General features: G+C 39.0%; 1 protein-coding gene across 1 annotated transcript in view; it reads right to left on the reverse strand.

The window, feature by feature from the left end:
- Positions 1 to 20,128, reverse strand: part of LOC134321802 (disintegrin and metalloproteinase domain-containing protein 12) — a 186,850-nt gene that overhangs the window by 59,859 nt on the left and 106,863 nt on the right. The window contains exons 5-8 of the mRNA XM_063003625.1: positions 13,019 to 13,095; positions 6,488 to 6,677; positions 4,223 to 4,288; positions 1,740 to 1,811 (exon numbers count right to left, since the gene is read on the reverse strand). Coding sequence (XP_062859695.1) covers positions 1,740 to 1,811; positions 4,223 to 4,288; positions 6,488 to 6,677; positions 13,019 to 13,095 — 405 coding nt within the window. The remainder of the gene's footprint in view (positions 1 to 1,739; positions 1,812 to 4,222; positions 4,289 to 6,487; positions 6,678 to 13,018; positions 13,096 to 20,128) is intronic.

A 20,128-nucleotide genomic window follows, 5' to 3' on the forward strand; every position in this document is an offset into this window, starting at 1 on the left:
CCAGCATGTGTGGCGGCGCCCTGGTGAGAAGTACCAAGACAACTGTATCTTGCCTACAGTCAAGCATGGTGGTGGTAGCATCATGGTCTTGGGCTGCATGAGTGTTGCTGGCACTGGGGAACTGCAGTTCATTGAGGGAAACATGAATTCCAACATGTACTGTGACATTCTGAAACAGAGCATGATCCCCTCCCTTCGAAAACTGGGCCTCATGACAGTTTTCCAACAGGATAACGACCCCAAACACAACCTCCAAGATGACAACTGCCTTGCTGAGGAAGCTGAAGGTAAAGGTGATGGACTAAACCCAATTGAGCACCTGTGGCGCATCCTCAAGTGGAAGGTGGAGGAGTTCAAGGTGTCTAACATCCACCAGCTCCGTGATGTCATCATGGAGGAGTGGAAGAGGATTCCAGTAGCAACCTGTGCAGCTCTGGTGAATTCCATGCCCAGGAGGGTTAAGGCAGTGCTGGATAATAATGGTGGTCACACAAAATATTGACACTTTGGGCACAATTTGGACATGTTCACTGTGGGGTGTACTCACTTATGTTGCCAGCCATTTAGACATTAATGGCTGTGTGTTGAGTTATTTTCAGTAAATCTACACTGCTATACAAGTTGTACACTGACTACTCTAAGTTATATCCAAGTTTTATTTCTATAGTGTTGTCCCATGAAAAGATATAATGAAATATTTGCAGAAATGTGAGGGGTGTACTCACTTTTGTGATACACTGTACATATACAGACGTACAGTACAATGAAATTCTTCCTTTGCATATCCCAGAGCGCAGGGTCAGCCATCGTTTGGCGCCCCTGGAGCAGAGAGGGTTAAGGGCCTTGCTCAAGGACCTAACAGTAGCTGCATGGCAGAGCTGGGATTTAAACTCTCAACCTTTTAGTTGACAGCTCAAAGCTCTACCCACTAGGCTACCACTGTCCCTGTGTATTTGTGCTTTATATTACAGCTGGCTGATGCTTGGCATTGTGCATGGTGATCTTAGGATTGTGTGTGGATGCCTAAATATGCTCAAATAAGCTGTGATGCTTCTAATAAACAGTTTTTGTTTTAAAATTGCTAAAGGAAGCCCCTTTGCTTTCGTGAGCATCTGGGGTGTATCATTTTGTGTCAGGACTGCAGTTGCTTTGAAAAGTGTTATAACTGGGGACAGAAAATGTTTATGCTGTAGGCACTTTAGAATACTGTGGTCCATTGTGTAAGCTTGTGTTGCCAAATCCTTTGTTAAGCTGTTGTTGCTCCTAGATATTTCTGTGTCTTAATAACAGCACTTACAGTTAACAAGGGCAGCTGAGCAGAATAAAATACTCATAAGTCATTCTAATTTTAATGCTGTCTGTAAGGATTACATGACTGAGCTTGATTTTATGCAATTGTTAGAGATGGGTGTGACTAGAATAGCCAAATCCAGTAGTTAGCAAGTGTGTCTAGATACTTATAGTACTGTATTTTATTGTATTTTGCTGTAAAAAAGCTGTTACTTTTAGGGGTGCTCGGGTGGAGCAGCCATCCTATACGCTCTCCTACCAAGCCCTCCATGTCTGTTGAGGACCAGATTGGTTTGGTCTGACATCTAAACATTGATTTCCAAAATGAGCGCAAAAAGAGAATAAAGAACCTTCTGATTTTTATTATTTTTATAGATGCAATGAATGAGTTCAATGTGAAGGACTGAAATGAAACACCAAGCCTGGGTGTGTTAGAATCTTCAACTTACCTTGTCCACATAGTTGGCAATCTCAGCCAGTCTCTGTTTCACTTTCTCCAGATCCTTGCCCTGTTTTTGATACTACAACCAATAGAAATACAAAAAGCCAGGTGTTTTACACATTTCAATCAGTCATATCACTTGTGTTAAATCATTTTTCAGCATTCAGTTCTTAACTTTAGTTAAGCACAGATGTTATGAGTCATTTCTATGTTCTGGTTGCGTGAATATGCTGAGCTTGAAGTTCTGGTTGTCAGACAAGAGGAAAAAACAACATGCAAATTCAAACCATGGAAGTAAATGTTTCTAATTAATCAGAAACTGGTGATCATGAAGGTCTTACTGGCTGTTGTTATTACAGGGAAGTCTTGTAGAGCATTATTTACGTAACTTTTTATCATTAAAACTACAACCCCAAATCAGAAAAAGTTGGGAAAATGCAAATAAAATAAAAATGCAGTGTTCCTTACATTTACTTTAGCTTTTATTTGATTGCAGACAGATTGAGCTTAAAATATTTTGTCTGCTCAACTTAATTTCATTTGTTAATATACCTCCATTCCTGCATGTCAGGCCTGCCACACATAAAAAAAAAAAAACGGGGGACGGGGGCAATTTAAGCTTAAGCTGAACATCCATGATCTTCAATCCCTCAGACGGCGCCGCATCAAGAACCGCCACTCAACAATAGCTGATATAACAACATGAGGGATTACTTTGGCAAACCTCTGTCAAGCACTACAATACAGAGTTACATGCACAAGTGCCACTTAAACTTTATTGAGCAAAAAAGAAGCCTTATGTTAACCATGTCTGGAAGTGGCGTCGACTTCTCTGGGCTCGGAGGCATCTAGGATGGAGCATCACACTGTGGAATCAGCATTTCAGGTGTTTTTTGGAAAAAATAGACGCTGTGTGCTCTGGACCAAAGACAAAAAGGACCATCCAGACTGTTATCAGCAACATGTCCAAAAGCCAGGGTCTGTCATGGTAAGGGTGAGTCACTGGGCTGTTGTTATTACAGGAAAGCCTTGTAGAGCATTATATAAATATAATACAAAATATTGCTTATTATTGACTGGCTAAATCAGACATGACTGGCAACAATTCTCAAAACAGGATTTTAAGCTGTGTTTAAAGCTCCTGGATTTACAGAGTAATTGAAGTTGAATGGCTTTTTCAAAGTGACATTTTATTTTTATAAGCACTTTGATGGTGGATACTCAATTTTCCTTTGATAAATAAGAAGTGTTCACACATGACATTACTTATTAGTATTCACACTATCAGCTGGAGTCAAAACAGTGAAGGCATTTTTTAAATTTAAAACAGTTTTTTTTTTTTTTTTTTTAATTATCTGTTTTTTCCCACTTTTGTCCCCCAACTTTTATCCCCATTCTAATCATGTCCAATTACCCTGATTGTGTCCTCTATACTGATTCGAACCTTTTGCCGCTGACTGAGGACGCCACTCAACTGACTTGCGCCCCCTCCGGCACGCAATCAGTACAGCCTGCATTTTTCACCTGCACGAGCCGAGTTCATACACCGAGAGACACTGCGCACGGAGAGTCACACCCCCCTCAATGTTATTCCTCAGCCCTGTGCAGGCGCCGTCAGTCAACCAGCAGGGGCTGCAGTTGTACCAGTTATGAGGACCTATGCTCCGACTCTACCTCTAAGCCCCTGAACAACAGCCAAACGTTGTTCATACTGCCGCCCAACCCAGTCGGAAAGGTAGAGCTGACTTTCGATACGATGCATCTAGAAACCCAACTCTGGTGCGCTAGCGTACTTTACCGCTGCGCCATCTGAGCGGCCACAAAACAGAGAGTTTTTAAGTATATATGTTTTGTATGTCAAAAACTGAAAGCTGAATGCTAATGTTTCAGCATAAGACTCTGGATTGGATGGCAAATTGTAAGCCTATCTCCTATCTCCTGTGTCTAAGACACATACTAAAAATTGGTGTTGTATTTACAGAATCCCAGCAGAAACTATCACTAGATTCAGCTGGAAGAGTTTAAGATAGAATTATTCTAACTACTGCTTTTAGAGGACAAATGTATTTAGTGTTAGTTTTAAAACCAGACAAATTAAGCAAGGTTCAAGTGGCTGCAGCTGGATTTCTTCGTTTCCTTCTATTCCTGTCAGCTTATTACTGACCTTAAAGCGCTACTTAAACAATCCTTCACCTTAGTGACCATCAGTCTTGTAAACCAAGTGAATAAACCCTACAATTTCACTAAACTATGACTGCTTTTTAACAACATCCAACCAAAAAAGCATCTCAACAAGAGCTCGGAGTGCATAACCCTGACCTTAGGGCTTTGACCCTGTACTAACACCACTTCAGTATTTACATTCATCAGTAAAGACCAATCAGAAACAAAACAGGTTAGTTCTAGGCAGCCTAGAAATAGTTTCCTGTGGAATGAAGGTGGTGGAACACTGTACAAGTGTTAAATAGTTACATATTTTTAGTTGCCTACCTCCCTGTTGTCTGCTACAATGATCAGTTCTACGTACTTGGTGTTGCTCTCAGCATGTCTCTTGTACTACAGAAATAATAAAGGGGGCAAAGCATATGTTAGAAAAAAGACAAAACAAAGAAATAAAATGGTTGAAGAGAAGCATAAAAGAGGGAAAGAAACAATGAAAAAATATAAATAAATTGAACAGAATTGGCACACATTTATAATCCATTTATTTAAAGGCCAGATACAATATAAAGGTTCTTCAAAAAGTTTCTGCACTTTTTAAAACTATATTTGTAAAGAATTTCAAAAATGACATCACTTTCTACATAGTCACCTTCTAGTTCATTTTTCCCAGCGTCAACAAAAAATGTTTTTGGTTAAGCGTGTAGCCACTGATGCAGTGCTGCTTCCACATCATCACATGAAAATCTTCTTCCCCTTAAAGCTTCTTTGAGTGGTCCAAAAAGGTGGAAATCAGATGGCGCTAAATCCGGACTATAAGCTCTCTCTCAGGCTCTCAGACATGACCAGTTACAACTCCTCCCACCTTTACTGTTTTCAACAAAAATATAAAAGTGTGGAAACTTTTTGAAGATCATTCGTATATGTAAATCTAGTCTAAATCTTCTTTTCTAATTTATAAACAAGAACCTCAGTTCTAAATTAGATTTCCATTACACCGTTTAGGACTGTCCTTTGTGTCTATTTGAACAGCCCATGATAAATGATCCAGGGACACCACAGTGTAGTAACTGTAGGACTGTAGGAATTGTCTATACATGGCCTTGACTACCATATCTGGCGGGGGTCCTTAATGAAGATGCTTACAATTTTATTGACATTAGAATGGTTTATAAAACAGAATTCTCTTAACAATGAGAATTTCAATAGTTTGATGGCTAAATGCTTATGGTAGTATTGGTTTCAATCTCTCCTCACAGCTTTGCAGTTTCCAAGGTGACGCTACACATTGACTTCAGTGTTTTTATTACAAATTTTTTTATATAGCCCAGTCGCTGCCTCTTGCTTTGAGTTGTCCTTTTATTCCTTTGATTTTATTGGTTCCCCATGTTTTTCCTAAATGGTTTGTAACCACTTCTCCTTAGTCTTGCATTCTTTGATTCTGGTTATTATTAGTGGAGATAACATTTTCACAGTTTAAACATCAATTATTTCCTAGTGTTTTTGCTATTTATGTTTATAAAACAAATATGATAAATTTGTCTAACTCACCAATCAACACCTCATCATTAAAGAATGAGAGCCTACCTAAGACACAGTGAGATAGCATTCTGCAGATATGACACCACAAGCCATCTCCACACTGCAGTTTTTAAATTCTTTGTCACTCTGCAGAACTGTTTTCCTAGATCTGCCAACTCTATATTACAGGAACAAACCTTGTTCCTAGACCTATCACTGGCTCCCGCCAGTCTTCCAAAAGAGGGGCCAGTTCCATTCAGCTCTTTAGATGTATTTCCGGTTCCAGTTGGCTCTTCAGATGTCTTGCCAGTTTCTCCTGGTTCAGAAATGTCACCACATTATTGCTTATTCTCCAAAGGTGTTGCTGGTTCGAGACAGCTCTCCAGACGTGTTGCTGGCTTTAGATGATCCTCCTGACCTGATCCTTGTCCTGTTGCTAAACCAGCCTCAGTGTTCCACCCCGAGCAGATGATATTTGTCCCCCAGCGCCTCCCCTTTTGACTCTGTAAGCACGCTTCGGGAGCTGTGTGTTAAAAGAGGCTTCTGTAACTCTCCCTCTGGCATCTTATTTCCCAAGGTAATGCTACATGTGTTTTTTATTTTGTCATTTTTTGATACACATAGAGTCTCTTGTTTTGATTTGTCCTTTGTCTATTGTTTTTAGTGGTGCAGCAGTCTATTACAGTAGCCTTCCACTGCTATTGGCTGGCCGGGTGTCTACACAGACAGATTGCCACCCTGTCCAGGGTATGCCTGTCCCACAGTTATTCTTTGTATGTACGTATTTATTGAATACAATCTTTTTTTCAATACAAATTATACAATAAACATAACAATTTGAGTGAAAATTGTAATGTGCATTAACAAATACACATGAACTTCATAGTTTATTGATATTTGGTAAGGCCATATTTATAATATAAATCCTAGACTCTAGTCACTGTCTGTTAGTTGTTTGACAGTGTAAAGAGTTTTCCCATGTGTCTATGTTTGCTTTATCCGAGTGCACTATTTTCTTCCGCCTTCCAATAACAGGCAAAAGGTGAATGTGATTTAATGCATGAAATAGCTCACCCTGTTACCATGCAAGCTGAAGAGGCTCACTATGTTTGAGAGTGCAGAGGAGTGAGATATGTTGTGTCCATGTCCACATGTTCCCTGGTGTAGGGTGAGATGCTCTCCTCTAAAGATATGATGCAGTGTGCTGTTGGGCTTTAGCGATGGCTCCAGAATAAATACTTTGTTTTTTAATGTGATCAGTCCTCTGTAGATAGAGACAGAAAAAGCATGAAAGAAAGTAGGAAAGTACAGTTGAGCAATAACAGTGTAAACCTCATGTGGTTTCACTGCACAATGATGTCTATAAGTATATAGACATCATATTTGCTTAAATATTAAAGATTCAGTACAATTATTCAGGTACCGGTAAATTACTGTACCCCAATACCAGAGGGATCCAGGTTCAAATCCTTGGCTGTGCTATATCTACATGATTATGTCTAGAGGGGATGGCCGAGGCTATGCGATGGGCTTATTATTATAGAATATTCAAGTTACACTGTTTTGAAACATTCAACAATAAGCAGGTCAGGGTATTATAATTGACTATAAAAAGAGCAAGGTCTTTTTACAATCTACCATTCATAATATTGTGAAAACATTTGGGAATCCCGAGGAATATTAGTCAGGACCCCCACAGGACCACCACAGAGCAGGTATTATTTGGGTGGTGGGTCATTCTCAGCACTGCAGTGACACGGACATGGTGGTGTTGTGTTAGTGTGTGTTGTGCTGGTATGAGTGGATAAGACACAGCAATGCTGATGGAGTTTTTAAACACATCACTGTCACTGCTGGATGGAAAATAGTCCACCAACTAAAAATATATCCAGCCAACAGCGTCCTGTGACCACTGATGAAGGTCTAGAAGATGACCAACTCAAACAGCAGCAATAGATAAGCAACGTCTCTGACTTTACATCTACAAGGTGAACCATTTAGGCAGTGGTGTATAGTAACGAAGTAATAATACTTCGTTACAGTACTTAAGTAGTTTTTTGGAGTATCTGTACTTTACTGGAGTATAAAAAATATCGTTAACTTTCACTTTTACTTCACTACATTTCCTAAAGAAAATTGTGTACTTTTACTCCGATACATTTGCCGTATGCAAATTCGTTACTCGTTACTACAAAATAAAACGACAAGAATTTTTTAGCTAAACGATGTGAGATGTGTGACACACTGCACGCAGGTTTGGCGAATCTGTGCTTGTGAATTAGATCGGTGGTTAAACTCATTATTGCGCATGTGTAAACAAACAGAGTGAAGCGCGTCGTGCACCCGAACATTCGGAACTATCGGCATTTCAGAATCTCCCCGTCCAACACACTGATGTAAGTTAAGAATGATTAACAAAGTAAATCCAAAGCATCATTGTTTATTATTGTTATTATTAGCATTAACATTGTTCAGATATCTAGCTACCATTTTCGATTACATTTGAACCACAAATATAACGTTTCACTAAATTAGTTCGTAATTACTTCAGTGCAGACATGAAGACGTGTCCATTATTTATAAAAACTCACCTACAGACAAATATTTCCTAAGATAACTTCTGAATTACACTGACAGAGGAAAGATTCATGGTGTTGAGGATAATGCACATCTTTAAACCTTTAATGGTCTCAACAAGAACTCAACTTATTATGGATGATTTTTCAGCTGATGAATTCTAGTTGACAAATAAGTTAGAAATGGTGTTTTCTTAAGAATACCAATATTTTTTTAGTTTAACACGTCAATCAGGTAGTAGATACGGCCCAAAACAGATTATTGAAATACAGCTTATTTTACCCAAATATTTCGATTTAAACCAATGGTTGAGCAGATCATTAAAGTGCTAAAAGTGCCACGTTTTGTAAAAATTTTGCTTCAAATTAATTCTGCCAAAATTCAGTTGTTTTTGGTTATTGGGATGTATACAGTATCTATGACTTGAATGTACAACCTAAATAAAAAAATGTGACAGTATAAAAAATGTAAATAATATAGATGCAGTGTTTTTTACATTTACATTGACTTTTTCATCTTATATGGACCCAAAATATTTCGTGTTTTGTCTGGTCTGCTTCATTACAATTCTTAACATACATAAACATGCATTTTAAGCCCACAACGCATTCTTAAAAAGTTGGAACAGGACAATTTAGGGCTGGTAATAAGGTTAAAAAAAAACAACTAAATAATGATGTGATTTCAAATAGGTGATGTGAACAGCTGATTATAATCATGAATTGGCACAAATCATGTTCAGATGGAAGGAAGATAAATGTTGTTAAGGTGGTTTACAGGCTTAACCCTTTGATGCACAAGCTAAGCAAACCCCTTCTAATGCACAACATGGGTCAAAAATGACCCATATTCATCCATTCAAGAATATTTTCATATGCACATTTGTCAGTTATTCATGCATTTGCTGTTTTAGCTAATAAAAGCTATCTATACTAGAATATGTAAACAGCTAGCAAGCAAATAGTATTGGACATATTCAAGATTCAAGAGCCTAATCTTTGGTTGTCTTTCAAAAGATCAGTAAATATATTTTTGACCCATTGTTGTGCATTAGGAGGGTAGTGATACAAAAATGATTTTTATTAAAAAAGCAAAAAATATAAAACTGAAATAAGGATTTGTGATGATCAAAAACAAGTTAATTGAAAAATTCATGGAAGCTTGAATGACGAAATTAATGTATTGCAAAGATATAGAAAATAAAAACTCAGTTGGGTCACTTTTGACCCAGGTTGTGCATCAAAGAAAAGAACAATCTTCATATTTTTCAGAATGACCGCTTCAGTTTATACTAACAGCATTTACTTTTACTTCTACTTTTAATACTTAAGTACATTTAATATCAAATTACTTTTGATACTTAAGTACATTAAACATCAGATACTTTTAGACTTTTACTCAAGTAATATTCTAAAAGGTGACTTTTACTTCTATCTAAGTAAATTTCTGGTAAGATACTTGTACTTTTACTCAAGTATGGACTTCAGGTACTTTATACACCACTGCATTTAGGTAGGAGTGTCTAATAGAGTGGACAGTGAGTGAACACTGTATTTAAAAACTCCAGCAGCATTGCTGTGTCATCCACTCATACCAGCACAACACACACTAACACACTAATAAATGGGCAGTGAGTGTAGAAACAAGGAGGTGGTTTTAATGTTATGGCTGATCGGTGTATATGATATAATAAACCTGAGCCAAAAATTAACAAAATTAAATAAAGATGTTTTTATCTTTTCCAAGAACTAAGAAAAGTGGTTAAGTGGTTAAAATATATTAAAAAAAATGTTTAGTCTGATCTTTTGATAATAATTGTTTTCATCTTCCCACAGCCTGAAACAGTTCGAGTAAATTGTGTTATTTCAACATCCAAGTCTCTGTGGGTAAGCATGGCATCAATTTAGTGGATAACCCTGCATGCAGTTCCAATCCTGATGTTTAGTGCTTGCGGGATATGCTTCAACAAGCATTTTGCACACTTTAAAGTTGCACATTGATTTAAAATGACACGCTTTTCTACAAAGAAATAGACAAATTCTGTGTGTGCTTTCTCACAAATCCCACAGTGCACTCTACAATACAAGCTACATTTACACCAACACTGCCAAGCCAAATCTGGAATAATGTGTTTTGGCTCAAACACCAAGACAAGCAACTAATTCCAAGGGAACTTAGAGTGTGGTTTTTGTAGATAGATTGTAAGACTCAAGACAGGTTGTAGGAAAGACAGGTTGGATCCCATTTGCTGGATAATGTTTCTGATGCTATCAAGTAGAATTATGAGAGCACTTATTCTGGGATTTCTTGCAACAGTATATCTGTGAAAGCCTGTTTTCTTTCCAACTTATTAAAGTCATTATACAGAGCTAGAGCAGTATATATCCTGATAATAGGATCCCTGGGTAAATTCTATATAATTAATTGGGCTGTACAGACAGCTGCTCCAGGGCTACATGCATTTTAGTTTCCACATTTACTCAAGCAATCCACCACACTAGCACAACAGCATAAGATCAGATTACTAAAACCACCTTTACAAGTGCATAAGTTGCTGGAACGCTACTGTCTTTTTTTTTTTTTTTTTTTACTTTTTCTTCTTTGTCCTCTTCTTTTTCTCTAATAAACCAATGTGTTGTAGAGACCTGAGACTTGGTCAACAAGTAGAGGTCCCTCACTTGGGCTCAGTCCAATTGGACTGATGGTAGCGCTATAGCATAGCGTCAAACTTCAATTTTCATACCTCCTTCCCATAGGATGTAAACAAACTACATTTTTCCCCTGATCACATGTCTCATGCCCTACAAGAAAAGCCTCAAGAACCATTTGCTCTGCCCACTTAGATTTCAGCTATTTTGCATAATACGCAAAATCACACAAAATTTTTAAGCACAAACTAGTCGGTGGATTTTCACCCCATTCCAAATGTGGTATCTAAATCACCCTAAGCAATAACCCTAAGAACTTTAAAAAAAATCTATACAATGTTGTTGCCAGATGCCAATCAAAAATAAGGGTGGAGCAAGCCAATCATAAAGCACAAACACTGCTCTAACTCAATAAGCATAGCAACGATTGTCACCAAACTTTTTTTTCCCCCAATTTTTCTCCCCTAATCTAGTCATGTCCAATTACCCTGATTGCGTTCTCTATACTGATTCGACCCTTCACCGCTGACTGAGGACGCCTCTCAACTGACATATGCCCCCTCCGGCACATACAGTCAGTACAGACTGCATTTTTCACACTTGACGAGCACTGTGTATGACCCCCATCCGCATTATTCCTCAGCCCTGTGCAGGTGCCATCAGTCAGCCAGCAGGGGCCGCAGTTGCACCAGTTATGAGGACCTATGATCCGACTTCCTTACCCTCTAACCCTGAACAACAGCCAATCGTTGTTCATGCTGCCGCTCAGCCCAGTCGGAAAGGCAGAGCTGAGATTCGATACGATGTATTCGAAACCCCAAGTCTGGTGCGCTAGCGAACTTTACCGCTGCGCCACCTGAGCGGCTGATTGTCACCAAACTTCAGAGGCACATAGCATAGGAGGTTCTTGGGCTATTACACAAACATGGTTGAGCTGGGTGGTTGCAAGATAAATGAAAAATGCCCAACTGACATGAAATTTGGCATAGTGCTTCTTTGTCCTATCCTCCTCACATATTGTGTAATTTGTGCTTGGACCCCAAAACTGCTGCTTGCGGCTATATATTTAGTATAAATTTTAAAAACTGCACTAACAAACTGCTGTTGCATAAAAACATTCACAATGTACCCACATAAGCCTAGTGAAAAAGGTGTTGCCCTTAAACTGGTTGTACCACCTGTGGCAGCAATGACTGCAGTTAAACACTTTCATTAATTTGATATTAGTCTTCAAATCACTGTGGCAGAGTGGCAGATTTTATTCCATTCTTCTTTGCAGAACATCTCTAAATTCCACTATGTAATCCTATTCTTCAGACCTAAATTCAGACATAAACTGCTTCACTCCAAATGTTTTAATACTTTAGTGGGTACTACATTTCACCAACCTAGTTTTTTTTTTTAAACTGATGGCTTGGATTTTTGTTAAATGGCCTTTGTTGAATGTTATAAATAAAAAAAGAGAATATTATTTATTAATTAAGACAAATATGCCATAACAGAGGCAACTGAAAGGGGGCAATTCTTTTTATACAACACTGTAAGTAAAAGGATATATGACTGATAGTTGTCTAGGCTGTGCTCTTCTAAGAAACAGGCCCATTAAGCATTACAAATATACACTGATGAGCCAAAACATTAAGACCACACCCCAAACATACATGACAATGCTTATTTTTAAATAATAGTCAGGGATATAGTAAACATTAATATTTTAAAATGCAAATACAGGTGACCAAGACTAATTGATGGCAGAGGACGTAAAGACTATGTATACATGTATGGACCAACGGCAGAGCTACAGTGGCTCAAATTGCTGATCATTTTAGTACTGGTTATTAGGAGAACATGCATCAAGCCTTTTTGTGTATGGGAATGCATTGTCATGGACCAGTCAAACTGCCCATCATGTTAACCCTGTCAGGAATGGGCAGGCAGGAATCAGAACTAAACATTGGAACATTGGAAAGTGATCAACAGGTTCAACGTATTGTGTTTTCTCAAAGATCCTAAATCTTATATCAAGTATCAATATTATAATGAAAGAATTTAGGTGGTCTCTATAATAAACAAGGATTTTGGCAGGTTTAATGGATGTTCTCTTTTTGGAGAGTAACAGAAGTAATGAAAAGCTGGTGGCTTACAAGCACATCTGTCCATCCAGATCATATTCTAAGAAATGTAAACCAATGTATTTCCACCATCAGTGTCTTTAATGTTCTAAATGTTAAGTAGGAAATGTGGTTTCATACATGACTACAATTTCTATTGATTGGTGCATAAACACACCTTGTCTGCAATACCAGCATTTTCTGATGGAACACAGCCTCAGACCTGTGTGCTATAAACATCAGTGAGCAGGGTTGCTATGGTAACTCACCTGAGTCCTGTACAGGTGCTGAGGATGACGTCAGAGTGCTTATAACCCTTCACCACACCATGGTAGTAGCAATTCATCTGAAAAACACAAACATTTGGATTTATTGTAACAAGGCTGGTCTTAGAATCTGCAAGGTTATGAGATGTGAAAGATGTGAAATTGAAAGATAATTATTCAAGGAGGAACAATAATGTGGCTAAATAGCCACAAACAAAAGCAAAACAGATGATGACTAAAAAACCAATGGGCAAAATAACTGTATTATAAAATAATTGTACACTGTCGCCAGCAAATGGCTATGCCCTTGCCCCACAGGGGCATTAGTGATAAGCCTCCAGCAAAATGCATGACCACACAGAAAGTAAGTCACTAATCAGTCAACTACTCTACAACCAACTTATAAAAAAATAATAATAAATAAATAAAAATAAATACAAAAATAAAAAGAGAGGAAGTCAAAACTGGGAACATCTATGAAAGGAGCGGAGCAGCCACTAAAACTAACTGACACAACCCAAGATTAGTGTGGATCCATCTGTGGGGCCCAATTACAATACAATTAGCCAGCAGTGAGGTGACCAACAATACCAGCTGCAGCAAATTACCAATGATTATGTACAGATGCCTAATTAAAGGAACTGCCTCTGTCAATCATCTGCACCTCCATGCCCCATAATGCCATAATGGCATGGCAGGCAAGCCTGATTCTGTCACCCGGAGCAACTGCTGATCTCTGTGACAGATTTGTATTTACAGTTACATTAACAGACTATCAAATATTGATATAGAAGTCTATTCAACAAAAAACACCAGTTTAGACGTGCCCAATTCCCCATTTCCTATGCAACCTCCAATACCATTGATGGAAGCAGCCATGGCAAATTCCTACAAAGAGCTTTAACACGTACAGGGAAACATGCTATGCTTCATGGATTTCTTTAGGGCTCTTGAGAGCACCTTGAACAGACAGTAGGCATTGTTGTTGGAGAGGCATGAAGATGACTGCCAATTAGGTAAACTGCCCTTTGCCTCAGTCATGGTAACTGTTTAGCGTGCATAACTGGGCTGTTAGCTCCAGTTAGACTTGAACCAATGTTTGTTATCCACTGACCAGTGATGGTGGTATAGCTAAGAAGTTTTCTGCCTTGTTTGGCTTGTTTTCAGACACTGCATATAAAATGAGGTGGTAAAACAACTTATGCACATTAAATTATAAGAGCCCTTTCTTTTAGACTCATATTACAACACAGTCTTTCTTTTTAATACTGCCAATAAAGTGCTCAGGCAGCATGGTTGTGCAGTGGGTAGTGCTGTCGCCTCAGAGCCTGGGTTCCATTCCCCGACCAGATGACCAGAGTCCTTTCTGTGTGGAGTTTGTATATTCTCTTTTTGTCTGCATGGGTTTCCAACAGGTGCTCCGGTTCCTCCCACAAGTCAAAGAACATGCAGTCATGCCAATTTGAGCCACTACTTTGTATGTGTGTGTGTGTTTGTCTGCCCTGTGATGGATTGGTGACCTGTCTGGGGTGTTTCCTGCCTTTCGCCGAGTGAATCGAACCCACCGTGACCCTAACCAGGATAAAACCGTGGTAAAACAGACAATAAATTGATATTCAGATGCTCTTCACACACATTGGAATCTGACCACGACTGACTATTTGGTATTATGCTAAATCCATACTGGTGTACAACCTATTAACAATAAACAATAAAGCATGCTTGGTGGATTTGACTTACTGTCTAATGAGCTTTTAAATTGGCTGCCAATAGATGATTGGGTAAACTGAGTCATATCCCTGACACCAAACATCATTATTTTATAAACTACACAAACCATATGCATTAATGTTGTGGATATTGCACCCCCTACAATATACACCGGTCAGCCATAGCATTATGACCACCTCCTTGTTTCTACACACTTTGTAGTTCTACAATTACTGACTGTAGTCCGTCTATTTCGCTACATACTTTTATAGCTTGCTTTCACCCTGTTCTTCAATGGTCAGGACCCCCCCAGGACCACTATAGAGTGGGTATTATTTGGGTGATGGATCATTCTCAGCACTGCAGTGACACTGACATGGTGGTTTCGTGTTACTGTGTGTTGTGCTGGTATGAGTGGATAAGACACAGCAATGCTGATTGAGTTTTTAAACACCTCACGGTCACCGCTGGACTTAGAATAGTCCACCAACCAAATATATCCAGCTAACAGCGTTCTGTGACCACTGATGAAGGTCTAGAAGATGACCAACTCAAACAGCAGCAGTAGATGAGTGATCATCTCTGACTTTACATCTACAAGGTGGACCAACTAGGTAGGAGTGTCTAATAGAGTGGACAGTGAGTGGACACGGTATTTAAAAACACACTAACACACCACCACCATGTCAGTGTCACTGCAGTGCTGAGAATCATACACCACTTAAATAATACCTGCTCTGTGGTGGTCCTGTGGGGGTCCTGACCACTAAAGAACAGGGTGAAAGCAGGCTAAAAAGGTATGTAGAGAAATAGATGAACTACAGTCAGTAATTGTAGAACTACAAAGTGCTCCTATATGGTAAGTGGAGCTGATAAAATGGACAGTGTGTTTACAAACCAGGAGATGGTTTTAATGTTATGGCTGATCGGTGTATGCTAACATGGTATGTGTTTTCAATAAAGGGGCCAGTAAGTTTAAACAGTATCTGTAAACAACACTGCCGCACCTGATACATTTATTCTAGAACAAGTATCACTACCATGTTATTACTATGTTAGTGTCATTGAAGTTATGATAATGGTCCACTACCAAAATACTACCAACAGATTGCTCCACTAAGTAATCATATATCCACATCCATTATCTGTATAGTAAGTGTAGGTCAAAAATTTAATTAATATATACATTAGATAGGTGTATCTAATAAAAATAGATTACAAATACAAACAAAAGAGACATACAGAGAAAAAGATATCTACAGTGGGGCATTCATTCAGAAATCTGCTTCATTTCATTCAGAAGGGAGGACTTGTGTGCTTTTAAAAAGCACATTAAGTTTCTCGTTTGGCGCTGATCCCTGGCGCATTTACCCAGCTACACAGCAAAACACAATGCAGACGCTGACAGCGTGCCCTCCCACTGTCTCCCACTTTTTGTCAGAGCAAAAAAGTGCAATCTAGTCATTTTAGCCCTTATCCAGGCACGGTTTCAGATTATTATTTCTGTGCTGGGGTTCAGTCCCACTCTCACGCCCCAGCATGCCTCCCTGGTTAACCTGTAATTTATCAGATTGTTGCTCTGGTCTGCATGAACCGACACGGAGGACAGCTCTGAGTCGTGATGTCCACAGCACTGTTTCCTGTTTGCCCAGAGGTAAGAAAGACATGTTGTATTGAATGTGAAACATACAGCAGAACAAATCCTAATTTAGTCCTGCTGCTGATGTCATCAACCCTGGGCTATCATCGGAGGCCATCATGCTGAATGAAGAGCTACACTCCACTCCAGGTGCTGCTAATTAGGCATCCTAAAGCTATTTATAAAAGGCTGTGACTGAGCATGTATGCAGTTTAAAATTACTAGCATGAATCAAACCACTAACAGTCAAACCACAAAGCAAAGCAAAACTTCAAGCATCCTAATTAACAAATGCAGGTCTATTTATCTGGTCATTTTATTTAGCTTGTGAGTGCATAACCAAAGAAACAAATAAAACAAATGATAAACACATTGGATCAAGCAATGGCTAGTTCTATGAAGCAGATTTATTAAGAAATATAATCAATATCCATTCAATGATTTTTGACTAACCGCTTTATATCGATCAGGGTCTAATGCCACTACACTGGACAAAAATACACCCTGGGCAGTATGCCAGTCCAATACAGACACTCTCAAACATTTACTTACTTACACCTGGGGCCAATTAGAAAAGACAGTGTACCTTCTGCATTATTTTGGGAGGTAGAAAGAACCAAAGTACCCATAAAAATCCTACTGCAAAAACATGCAAAACTCTTTCCAGACCCACCCAAATAAAAATATGAGGGTTCTTCAGGTTTGTGCACTTTTTAAAACTCTATTTATTATCAAAAACAAATTATATAAATTTTCTACATTGTCACCTTCCTTTGTGATGCATTTTTCCCAGCGTCGTACCATTTTAATGCCATCGCAAAAATGTTTTTGGTTGAGAGCATAGCCACTGATGCACCGCTGCTTTCACATCATCATCACATGGAAATATTCTTCCCCCTAAAGCTTCTTTGAGCATCCAAAAATGTGGAAATCAGATTCGGCATTAAATCCGGACTATAAGCTCTCTCTCAGTCTCTCAGACATGAGCAATTACTACTCCTCCCGCCCTCACCGCTGGCAACCAGAATATAAAAGTGTGGAAACTTTTTGAAGATCCCTTGTACTGCAATAAGTCAATGATCTGCAGGTGCAGTCTAAAATATGTCTCACTACCGCTGGGATCCAGGGTTCAAATCTCAGTGGTGTTATCAGCCTACTCAGTCATCTGAATGGACATAATTGACTAATGGTGGAATGGAAAGGCAAACCAGCCTATTGGGAGGTTTACTTGTTAGTGCACTCTTGCTGGTGCTGGTCCCAAGCCTTGATTAAAAAAAAGAGGGTTGCATCAGGAAGGGCATCAGTCATGTCAACTGTAAATAATTGTGTTGGACCAGATCGACTGTGAAAACCCCTAAATATGGGAGCAGCCAAAGGAAAAAAAGCAAAAATAACAAAACACAAAAGATAAGGTAAACAGTATTTAAATATGGTCGCACAGGTGGCGCAGCAGTAAAAACACACGCTAGCACACCAGAGCTGGAATTTTGAATACATCGTATTGAGCAGCCAGATGAACAACGATTGGCCTGTTGTTCATATAAAGGTGGGGTATTAAGCCGGATAGGGCCTTCTCGTAACTGATGCAATGACCTCTGCTAGCTGATTGATGGTGCCTGCACAGAGGTGGGGAAAGAGTGCAGATCAGAGTGTGTCTCTCCATACACAAGGCTGATTCGCATATATGCAGTTGCCTGGTGTGGGTGACAAAATGTATATGTCTGCTGCCCACGTGTCGGAGGTGGCGTGGGTTGGCTTTGTTCTCCTCAAATCAGAGTGGGGTTCAGGATTAGTGGAGAGGAAGCGTGATGCAATCAGGCAATTGGACACAGTTAAAGTATTGTTTTTAAATTGTCGGAACATTTCTAACAAAGTTCTCATTACTTTAAATAATTTATAAAGCCTCATGAAAATATGCTGCATCTAGTAATTGCTAACTTTAGTGTGTTAAGCCTGTTCTTTATTAATGTATGTAGTGACAAAAAACACCTGTAACAGAGCTAAAGCAATAGCTTACTCTTGTACAGTCCTTAATTTCTTCAAAAATTACTTAAAGTCTGCTGTTCAGTTAAAAACATGGAATAATTGTTTATACATTTTGGTTGCATATCCCTGTTCACACAGAACAACTCCTGCTGGATTATGTATTAATTCTCTGTGAGACTCACATTGAGAGTTTCCAAGCTCAGACGAGTGATAGAGTGAGAATATGGCTGAGATGAATGGGTGCTTTTGGAAACAGACCAGAATAGCAAATGTGCAAATGCCAGTTAGCAAATGTGTGCATGAATACCAAATAATGGATAAAATCTCCCCTCCAGAGAATTGCTGGAATCCTCCAAAACAGCTCATCCCTGTTTAATGCATGAGATAAGCATTCACGTTGCCTGGTAATAACACAATATTTGGCCACACCAGATTGATAAACTGGCCATGGATTAGTAAGCTTGAGCACAGAGCTAAGAAAAGAATGCTTGATTCTAGACATAGTATTTAGATCTAGATTATTCCTGCTGTGTCTAAATTTAAAAAATGTGCCATTGCCAGTAAACCAGTCTCTCACCAGTCTAAAAAGAATAAACATAAATTAATGATAAAACATTAGTTTTGTGAATATGACACCAACATACTGATTAGCTTTGCATTGGCAAACGACACAGAACAGTGTTATTAATTTATTTACTTATTAGGATTTTAATGTCATGTTTTACACACTTTGGTTACATTCATGACAGAAACAGTAGTTACTCGTTACACAAGATTCATCAGTTCACAAGTTTAATGTCAAACACAGTCATGGACAGTTTTGTATTTCCAATTTACCTCACTTGCATGTTTTTGGACTGTAGGAGGAAGCCGGAACTCCCGGAGGAAACCCACACAGACACAGGGAGAACATGCAAACTTTACACAGAAAGAACCCGGACTGCCCCACCTGGGAATCAAACCCATGACCTTCTTACTGTGAGGCGACAGTGCTGCCCCACAGAACAGTGCAGTAGCTAATTAACATTACACATGTGCATCATCAAGTAGTACTTCATTATAACAGATACTCACTGCTTTAAGTTCCCTTTTTTTTCCAAACTAGGGTGTGCATAACTGCAGGGTACACCAACTGGTGATGGGGAATCATACAAGTCTGAGATTTACACCTAAATAATATAATTTAATTTTTCCAATGTATTTGATAAACAATATTCTTAATTTTACATTTACTTTTGCTTAATTTATGACTAAAAGCTTCTATTAAATGTAATAAAATTATGGTGCTTACGTGGCGCAGCAGTAAAACACACTACCACACCAGACCTGACATTTCAAACTTGTCGGTTCAAAACTCAGCTCTGCCATCCGGCACACTGGGCGCCTACACGAACAACGATTGGCTGTTGTTCATTCAGGGCGGGTGCCAGACGGGACCTCATAACTGCAATTACGATCTCTGCTGCACAGAGACGAGGGATAATGCATTGATCAGGGTGTGGCTCTCTGTGCACAAAGCTGATCCGCATATGAAATCGTCTCGTGCAGGTAAAGCCGTAGCCTAGTGGTTAAGGTACTGGACTAGTAATCAGAAGGTCACTGGTTCAAGCCCCACCACTGCCAGATGCTGCTGTTGGGCCCTTGAGCAAAGCCCTTAACCCTCAATTGCTCAGACTGTATACTGTTAGATACTGTTGGATAAAAGGCGTCTGCTAAATTCTAAAAATGTAAATGTAAAAAGATGCAGTCGGCTACTGCACACGTGTCGGAGGGGGCGT

This window comes from Trichomycterus rosablanca, chromosome 10 (genome assembly GCF_030014385.1).
Source record: "Trichomycterus rosablanca isolate fTriRos1 chromosome 10, fTriRos1.hap1, whole genome shotgun sequence".
Lineage (NCBI taxonomy): Eukaryota > Metazoa > Chordata > Actinopteri > Siluriformes > Trichomycteridae > Trichomycterus > Trichomycterus rosablanca.